The sequence below is a fragment of the Watersipora subatra genome, chromosome 2 (assembly GCF_963576615.1).
Source record: "Watersipora subatra chromosome 2, tzWatSuba1.1, whole genome shotgun sequence".
NCBI lineage: Eukaryota > Metazoa > Bryozoa > Gymnolaemata > Cheilostomatida > Watersiporidae > Watersipora > Watersipora subatra.
This window is the reverse complement of record NC_088709.1, coordinates 49,927,825-49,937,868: the sequence shown is the minus strand read 5'-3', so window position 1 is coordinate 49,937,868 and position 10,044 is coordinate 49,927,825. Positions and strand designations below refer to the sequence as shown.

Sequence of the window (10,044 nt, the reverse complement as noted above, 5' to 3'; positions counted from 1 at the left end):
GTTGTATATAATAACAGCCAGTACATCACAGCTACCATTGCAGTTATCCTATTTGACTGCTAATATTGCATTTCTCAACCATCAGTACCCTTTCTTTTTTCCAACATCACTTTGGTTGTGGGCTGTATGACTGGAATTTCTAGTATTACATATACATGAATAATACATATATATATATATATATATATATATATATATATATATATATATATATATATATATATATATTGGGCTATTGGGTGAGGTGCCGCTATTGGCAAAAGTGCGCTATTGGGAACAGCTAAGATCTTGAGACGAGTGCTCAAACTCCCAGGTCTCTGGTAGGAGACCCGAGTTAGAGCAGAATTTACCACCCATACGGGGTATCCGGGGTGAGGAAACAATTTTTTATATATATATGTATATATATATATATATATATTGAGAAATGTGGAAGGCTTCGGTATTGAGAAATGTGGAAGGCTAATTCTTAAGAAAGGCCATTCTATGCTCACAGATGGCCTAAGAATGCCAAATGGAACCATCAAAGATATAGAAGAAGGGTACAAGTACTTGGGGATTATGCAAAGCAACATCAACCACGAAACCGAGGTACGTCACAAAGCCATTACCGAATACAAGAAACGCCTTCGGCAGGTCTTACGGAGCCAGCTCAATGCCAAGAACCAAATCATGGCAATAAATACCTACGCACTGCCAGTAATAAGATATCCAGCAGGCATAATAAAGTGGACTGAGGAAGCCATCAAGGAAACAGATATAGCAACTCGTAAACTGCTGACCATGCATGGAGCACTCCACCCAAAATCTGATACTATTAGATTGTATCTTGATAGGAAAGATGGCGGTAGGGGACTCAAAAGTGTACAGCAGACAGTGAAAGAGAAGGAGCAAAGCATCAAAGCATATGCAGCCTCCATGGCCATCTCAGATAATTTGCTAGCTGAATTTCAATCGGCTGCTCTCACAACGGACCTACGTCCTGATGATGAGAAAATTGACTGGCATACGAAACCTCTTCATGGTGCTTACCACCAACAAATATCTAAGGTTGGCGATCTTCACCAGACATATATGTGGCTGAACAAAGGAAACCTAACGGCCAATACAGAGTCGCTAATCATGGCAGCCCAGGAGCAAGTGCTCCCAACAAGGCAACTCCAAACGAAAATCTATCACACTAGAGACGATCCTAGATGCAGACTGTGCAAAGATGCATCTGAGACCATCCAACACATCATCAGTGGATGCAGACAGCTAGCAGGGAACGCATACACTGAGCAGCATAATCATGTCGCAGGTATTGTGTATAGAAGTCTATGTGATGAGTATGGCCTTAATAAACCACAACACTGGTGGGAAGCTCCTGGTAAGGTCAATGAAAATGACCGCGCTAAGATCCTCTGGGACTTCTACATCCAAACTGACAAGCATGTCCTAGCAAACCAACCAGATATAGTGGTGGTAGACAAGGAGAACAAGAGGGCTACTATAATAGATATAGCAGTACCCAATGACTACAATATAGCCAGCAAAGAAAAAGAAAAGGTAGAAAAATATCTCCCTCTTAGAGAAGAAATTGAAAAATGCTGGAATGTAAGAACAACCGTAATCCCAGTAGTCATTGGGGCACTGGGCGCAATAACACCGGCGCATAAAATGTGGCTTGCCCAAATACCAACAACAATCAACTCAGGTGAGTTGCAGAAAAGTGTGCAATTGGGAACAGCTAAGATCTTGAGACGAGTGCTCAAACTCCCAGGTCTCTGGTAGGAGACCCTAGTTAGAGCAGAATTTACCACCCATACGGGGTATCCGGGGTGAGGAAACAATTTTATATATATATATATATATATATATGTACATGTAAATATATATTAATATATATGAATTATGTATCAATAAACCATATGATATATATGTATAATGAACATAAATACACAATAAATATACACAACACTAGACATTTTTCTGTCATACAGCCCACGACCAAAGTGATATTAGAAATATGCGAGGGTACTGTTGGTTGTTGAAAAAGTAGTTCTCAGCAGGAATTGACCGAGTTTAGTGTAAACGAGACTTGTTTGAGATGATATAAAATAAATTTGAGGGAGCATGACTCTAAAAAGGTGCAAATAACAATTTATTTTGGAGGTAAAGTTCGGTTGAAACCAGGTATATGAGTAATTGGCTAATTGTTAATATTACAATATCTATTAGAAGTATACAGTATCTGTTAAAGGTCGCGCAGTCTAGTCTCCTCTCTTTTGTGTTGTAAGATTTCGTCATTGAGAGCTAATCAAGTGATGCGCTTCCTAGCGAAGTTGTTGAGAAGTCATTGATGTTTCGAACTCGAGAGAGAGCAACAAACGATATTTCAGCGGTCATTTTGGTGGTGGCCTATATCAATGACAGCTTTAGCCATGACAAGACCTTGACTCTTGTGTATTGTCAGACCCCATGCTAGATTGAGAGGAATGCCTGCACGGCTAAAAGTGATATTGCTGTACAACATAACCTACTGTACGTAATTTAACTAGCAACAACAATAAAAAATATATTTATTATATCTCTGAAATGCAATATTAAAAGTAAAACGGCAAGCTGCCGTGTAATATACAGTTTGAAAGTTGGTTGTGTTGAATGTAGAATGGTTTTGACTGCGATATGCAACAGAAAGAAAGCTTTGGCATTCACGCGTCTAGAAGTTTAAAGCAAACTGGAGTGAAATAAAGAAATATTCTTGTCATAAAGGGGCATTGTAGTTCCGCCCCAGCTTGTAGATAAGATGCAAAGAAATCTGGCTAATGTTCTTAAGTTAATTTTAAAAAAATTGTGACTTCCTAAAGTATAACAAGATTAAATCATAATCTACTATATAATCTACTATATAAATGGCAAAAAATCCGTCTGTATATTTGTGAGTGTTTGTACACCTTATAGAGCGGTTGTTCTTTTTTTCGATTCGGTCGTACAAAGCGAACTGAATTAATATGAGTAGTAAATAAATTAATAAAATTAAGATTTCCTACTCATTAAATAAATTAATGAGTAGTAAATTACATGTAATTAATATTTACTACTAAATGCTGATATTTACACGTACAGGGAAGGTCACGTAAACTTTTGTTTTTTGCGGCCACCTAGACAATTGTTTTCGCGTGTTATCTACTGAACTTATAATTCAAAAAGGTAAGTACTTCTCACTCAATGTTGTTTTACCGTACCTGATTTTTGCGTCCTACCTCTCTCATGCTCGCAGTTAAGATCCCGCTATCCCCCTTTCTCCTCGCGAATCAGACATCCGGCTCTCCGCATCACATCTCCCTTTTTCTCCCTTCTCTTTATCTCTTGTTTTTAGCCCTGTCTATTATCCGCTCTATTGTTCTCTGAGACTATTACCTTTTCCTTAAGCCCTGACTATTGTTCCCATTCATTCCTTCTACTTCCCATACTCCCGAAAAGTAGGGACATCTAGCTGGATGTTTCTGTTTCTTATCTCAGGTTGTTCAGCAAAACGAACTCTCCGCTGCCTGACTGGTGACTTTCTCTCCCTTGTCTCTCTATCTATCCTTCTGATTTCTTGTTGTTTCTTTTCCTCCCTGTTAACCCTCTCTGCGTCTTGCCCCCTGGCTCTTTCTCTTTCAATAGCTCTTTCGGCTATTTGCCTATCTTCTTTAGCTCTTACCCCATCTCTTTCGTATTCTCTTTCTACTGCTGCCATTTCCCTTTCGAACCTTATTCTTATTTCAGCTTTCTTTTGTTCTCTATCTTGTCTTGCTCTTTCTATCACCTCTCTTTCTCTTCTCCTCCATATGCTCTCTTCCTCCTGTTGACTACCTTCTCTTTTGGGTTTCCCTTGCAGCTTCGACGTTCCTTTCCTCTGAACTTCTATCTCTATCCAACCTCTCCCTATTAATCTCCTTTCTGTCGTTTCCCCTTTCTGTTCCTGCCCTAGTGTCTCTCTCCTTAGAGGCTGATACAGACATTCCCTCAAGTCCCTCGCACCCCTTCTCCTGGTCGCTATGTATCTAGTTATAGTCTCAGATAACACCCTCGCCCAGTGGTCGTTAGGGTGGACTTTGTCCTTCAAATGTTCTTTGTTGAAGAAAAACAGGCCATCCTGACCTATTCCAAAGAGGCGGGTGCACAAGTTCGGCATGCCCTCCTTCTTGTTGGAGTTGAGGGTACAAATGAGCCTATTTAGGCGGCCTATAACGCCGTACTGTGCAGCTGGCACCCTGGTAGAGGGGCAAAAGTAGCAAAGGATCAGTCCCGGTTTATTTGATGCCCTTCTCAAAGTCTGCTAGTACCTGGAGACCTTGTCTCCATCCGCAGCGTTATCTTTTCGGCTTATGATGTCGGGAACTCCGGAAATGATAATCTTTATCCTGGGGATTCCACACATGTACAGCAGCTCCTCCAGGGTGGCTCCTCCAAAGGCAATTTTTTCACCCCCACTGGTGGCGTGATGTAGTGAGCTACGCTGTTCCCGACTATTGTGTAGTCCTCCATCTCTATTATTACTTCGCTCTTTCTTTTTCTATTAAACCCCTTCTATTATCGGTGCTGTTAACCTTCTCACTTTCTATTGTCAAGCCTTTCTTTTACTTTGAGCCTTTTCTATTGAATCCAACTTTGGTTGTAGTATTCTAAGTGTCTACAACAGAAGTTATTTGGAGTAAACAAAATCATTGTCATGTTTATTTGTTCTATCTCTAGTACTCTTTCTTATTGGGTTACTATTACTGTTATCTCCTACCAATGTTTTCTTTCTATTCCCTTCCCTACTATTACTAACTACTTCCTTATCCTGAGACTATTATGTAGCGCGAAGCTTTTTCAAATAATAATCTCAGATGTTTCCTACTCCTTCTTACTTTTCTTCCGTTCATAGCCACCCAGAAGCTATTTGGTTATAAAGCCTCCTTAATAACTGTTGCCTCTCTCCCTTCATCTTCGTGGTTTATTTTCACCCATACTCTATCCCCTTCTTTTAATACGGACAATCTCTTTGGCCTCTTTACCCTATCAAAATTGCTTTTTTGTCTCTCTTTGAGGTGTCTATCTTTTTCTTTGAACTGTCCAAGAATGGGTATGACTAAGTGCTGTCCTGGTAACTCATTTCGAATTCTTCTATTATACATTAACTCATCTGGCCTATTTCCACTTTCCAGTCGGGTAGTTCTAAAGGCTAGCAAGGCCAGGTTCTTGTCCTTCTCTTTCCTCCACAAAATTTTTATTATCCTTACCGCTCTCTCCGCTAAGCCATTACTTTCAGGATATCTAGGACTACTAGTTTCTCCTATTATGTTGTACCTTATCAAAATTACCCTCCATTCGGGTGAGTTGTAACATGGCCCCTTATCGCTACGTACTATTAATGGGACTCCCAACTATGCTATTATTCCTGCGAATTTCAACGCCAATTCTCTTACTGTTTAGATATTCATCTGAACTACCTCTATCCATTTCGAGTAGTAGTCCACGAAAATAACGTAGCGCCTTCCTTTGACCTCGAACAAGTCTGTTCCAATCTCTTGCCAAGGTTTCTCTGGTAATGGAGTGTTATTCATCGGCTCATGTGATATCCTTCTATTTTTATACATACCTCACAGCGTTCCACCATCTCTATTATCTCCTTTCTAATCCTTGGCCACCACACTTAATCTTGACACCTTCGGTACGTCTTGACCTGGCCCTGATGTCCACTATGGAGTTGTTCCATTATTTCTTTTCTCAAATTAATAGGTATGTAAACCCTGGCATTCCACATTATTATTCCATTTACCACGCTGAGCTCATCTTTCTTATCCTTCAACTTTTTTGTCTCGCCGCATATTGCATATTTCCATCCTGTTTCTATTCCTTTCATCACTGTCTGATACGTTTCATCCGTTTCCGCGTACACTTTAATTTTCTCTATTAGCACATCCTCTATTGCTGCTACTATCCTACTAGCATGGTCTTCCACTTTTTGTAATTTTATTTCGTCTCTTTTTGATGCTGGTCTTGATAACAGGTCAGCCAGAAACATCTTGTCTCCTGGTGTGTGAAAAAAATTATATCTGTATCTCATCATTCTCATCTTAAATCTTTGAATCCTTAATGGCAAATCTGACAGATCTTTATTTCCCAACAGCGGAACCAGTGGCTTATGATCAGTCTTAACTTCAAAGCCTCTCCCCACCAAGTAGAAATCGAATTTGTCACATGCCCACGCTACAGCCAGTGCCTCCTTCCCTATTTGTCCATACTTTTGCTCTGCTTCACTCATTCTTCTTAAGGCATAGGCTACTGGTTGCCATCTCCCTTCTCTATTCATCTGCAGCAAAGCTGCTCCCAATGTACTGTATGTTTACTGGCATCTGCTGTTATCCGGTGTTTTCTACTATTATCAAATAAAGTCAAGACTGGTGCCGTAGAGATGATCTCCTTAATCTTTCCGAAGCCCTTCTGCTGTTTCTCATTCCAACACCATGCAGCATTGTTTTTGTCTAATAGTCTCAATGGTCTTTCCACTTCTGCTAACAAGGGACTAAACCTTCCTAAATAGTTCACCATCGCCAAGAACCTTCTCAAACTCTTCCTGTCTATAGGTGCTGGCATCTCCTTGATTGCTTTTTTTTCTCTGGATCTATCCGAATTCCTTCTTTGTTTAGGATATGACCTAAAAACTTGACTTCATCAACTCCAAACTGACATTTATCTCTATTAAGTGTCAACCCTGCTCTATTAAGCTTGTCTAGCACTTCGTGAAACCTTATGTGGTGTTTTTCTTTGTTCTTTCCTACTGTCAGAATGTCATCCATCATACAAACAACTCCTTGTGTTTGTCCTATTATCTTACTCACTTGGTGTTGGAAAAATTCTGGAGCTGCCGAAATACCGAACGGCATTCGCTGAAACATATACCTACCAAATGGTGTAATGAATGTAGTAAGCTCTTGTGACTCTTCCGCTAATTCTGTCCGCCAAAATCCTGAATTAGCATCCATTTTGCTAAAAATGAGGCTGTCCTCTAGCTCGGCTGTTGTTTCTTACAATGTAGGCAGTGGGAAATTTTCTCTGAGCACACTCTTGTTTAGTTGCATCAGATCAACACAAATTCGGACCTTTCCCTTACTCTTTGGCGCTACTACCACTCCTGAACACCATTTTTTTGGTTTCTCTATTTTTTTCATTACTCCTAATTTTTCCATCCTTGCTATTTCCTGTTTCGTTGCTTCCTTCAGACTTATAGGCAACCTCCATGGCACTTGGAGACACACCGGTGTCGAGTCTTCCCTTAAATTTATCCGGAACACGTCTGGTAGTGTTCCAAGCTTTTCGAACAAATTTGGGTATTTCTTTGCCATCTCATCCTCTATCCTAGTCACTCTTTGAATTGTCTTAACTAGCCCTAAATTTATTATTTCCGGTTTCCCTAACAGATTACTATTGTTTCCCTTCATAACACTGATCCTCGATATTATTCTTTGTCCTCTCTTTGAGATCAACTCAATTTTTGACTCGCCTACTGTCTCTAACCTCTTGCCATCTGCCCCTTTCAGTACTCGTTTAGTTGGTTCAATCTTGCAGTTTATCCTCCTTGCTGTTGCTTCACTCATAACTGTTACATCAGCTCCTGTGTCTATCTTGAAGTTTATGTATATGTTTTTAGTTTTCAAGCTGATTAGGAAGTCATTGGCCGCTTTAAATCTTTTTAATTTTTCTTTTAGTCATAATGAATCTTCTGAATATTCTGATGCGTTATTTTCAACCATGCTTATTTTCTTATCTGTTAGCCGGTTAGGACAGCTTCTTGCCATATGTCCTGTTCCCGATCAAGCATAGCATGTGATAGGTGACCTTTCATCATTTTTTCTTAGACTGCCTGCCCCCCTGGTTAAGTTTCGTCCTCTGTATCCTCTATTATACCCAGTTGCTCTATTTCTGAAGCAATCTTTTGAGATGTGTTCGAATCTATCGCATGTATAGCATTGTACCCCTGATCTCCTTATTCCAATATTACCTTTGCTTCTTGCTCCTCCGTCAGCTCTACCTCCTATCCTTTGTATTAACTCATCGTCTTCTTCTCCTATTACTTGATCTATCGTTTCTTTTTCCCTTGTTGTTATTATCCCCGCTGCTATTGTGGCCGAATCGTACTGACTGCACCTAGCTCTTGCCATGGGTGATATTCTTCTTAAGTAACAACTCTTTTCTCATTTTATCATCATTCATACCCATTATCAAAACCTGCAGTATTAGATCTTTTTCGAACTCCTCCAGCCTGCGTTGTTTTGCAGCCCATTCTATTATTTCTATAAACCTGCATAAATCTTCACAATTATCCTGTTTCATAGTAAATAATCTGTGTCTCGTTGCTACTATATTATCTTTCTCAGAAAAATAATCATCAAATTTTTCTTTAATGTCGTCATATTGCATGGCGTCGACCTCTATCACCCATGTTTCAAAAATATCATACCCCTTCTCTCCCATACAGTCCAACAGAAACGCTGCCTTCTTTTGTTCTAAATCGTATTCTTCTGGTTCTACTTTTCTTGTCACTCTGGTGTGTTCCCTTCTTTTTAATCCTGCCGGCACAATCGCTATCTCAAATCTCTTAATAAATCTCCTCCATCCTTCCAATTCGGCTCCTATTTCTAGTCTCAGCTCGGGTGTCTTAACCCCCTTCCCGAAAATACTATTATTGTGTCTGTCGCTCATTTTCCAAGTTATCATCCTCAATCCTTCACTATTGTATAACTTCAACTATTATCCTCGCAAATTCTCTCCCTAATCATCAATTATTTGCTATTGCCTAATAATTTGATTATTATCGCTACTATTATCGTTGTCTTACTGATTTTCCTTGTAGTCGCCACTCTTGACACCGTCTAACGTACCTGGTTATTGCGTCCTACCTCTCTCGTGCTCGCAGTTAAGATCCCGCTATTCCCCTTTCTCCTCGCGAACTGGACATCCGGTTCTCCGCATCACAGTTGTATTGTCTATCAATTGCCACACCTTCACTACTTAGAAATGTTGGATTTGCCACTGTTGGTGATAGTAAACATGTTAATTTTCTTCCACAGCCGAGTTACTTTTACTTTTTTCCAGCTACGAGTACTACAGAACTGCAGCTACTACAAAACTCACGCAGGTACTGCTACTGCGTTTTACCTACTAAGTTTCTACTTTAAAAAGGAAAAGACTTCTCATTCAATGTTGTATTGTCTGTGAATCGTCACACATCCACTACTTGAAAACGTTGGATTTGCCTCTGTTCATGATGGTGAACATGTTCATTTCCTTCCGCAGATGAGTTACTTTTACTTTTTTTTTAGCTACGAGTACTACAGAACTTGCACAGGTGCTCCAAGCGTTGCGATAAGCGACGGTGAGAAGAAAGAGAGCAGGGTATATTACAAAAAAGCACACCATCTCATTCACCTTTATTTAGACATGCTTTTAGTAGCAGTTCTGGCCGGTTCTAGCCGTAGCCGTGTTTGCTCAGCAGTTTATGCTCGGCAAAAAGGTTATCATGTCGGCATTATGTTTTATTATTGTAAGGTGCTAATGCTGTATCTGCCTTGGCATCATACTGTCTGACTGTTATACATGTAAAGTTTACTGATAATAAATTTTATCAACACATTCACATTGCGGCTGCACTGTTTCTATATAACACGTTAAAACAAAGGTGAGAGACAAAGAACTGGTGAGCCATGATTAGTGTTTTAAGCATGTAAAAGTGTCCATTCAATAAATATTGACGAAAGCTCAGCAGTGCAATAGCAAAATATTTTGTAGAATCTCTTGAAAGATGCAAAATTTTATAATCATGCTAGTTTGAAAAACTTCAGTTTGCCTAGCAATGTCAATTTCATTATCAGTTCTCTACAAAAATAAGACAACTCCAGCTTGAGTGGTTTGTGACTGATGCATTTTATACTAGCTGTAAAACACATTGCAGATTTACATTATTCTCTCCAACATTATTGACATGTATGATTGCATATGTGTATGCATAGTCCAATCACAGCAACGATTTTA

General features: G+C 39.6%; 1 protein-coding gene across 1 annotated transcript; it reads right to left on the bottom strand.

Moving 5' to 3' along the window:
* Positions 1–7,040: 7,040 nt before the first annotated feature.
* On the bottom strand, positions 7,041–7,610 carry LOC137388293 (uncharacterized). Its single transcript, XM_068074784.1, has one exon. It carries the CDS (start codon positions 7,608–7,610, stop codon positions 7,041–7,043), a length of 570 nt encoding a protein of 189 aa, XP_067930885.1.
* Positions 7,611–10,044: the final 2,434 nt, after the last annotated feature.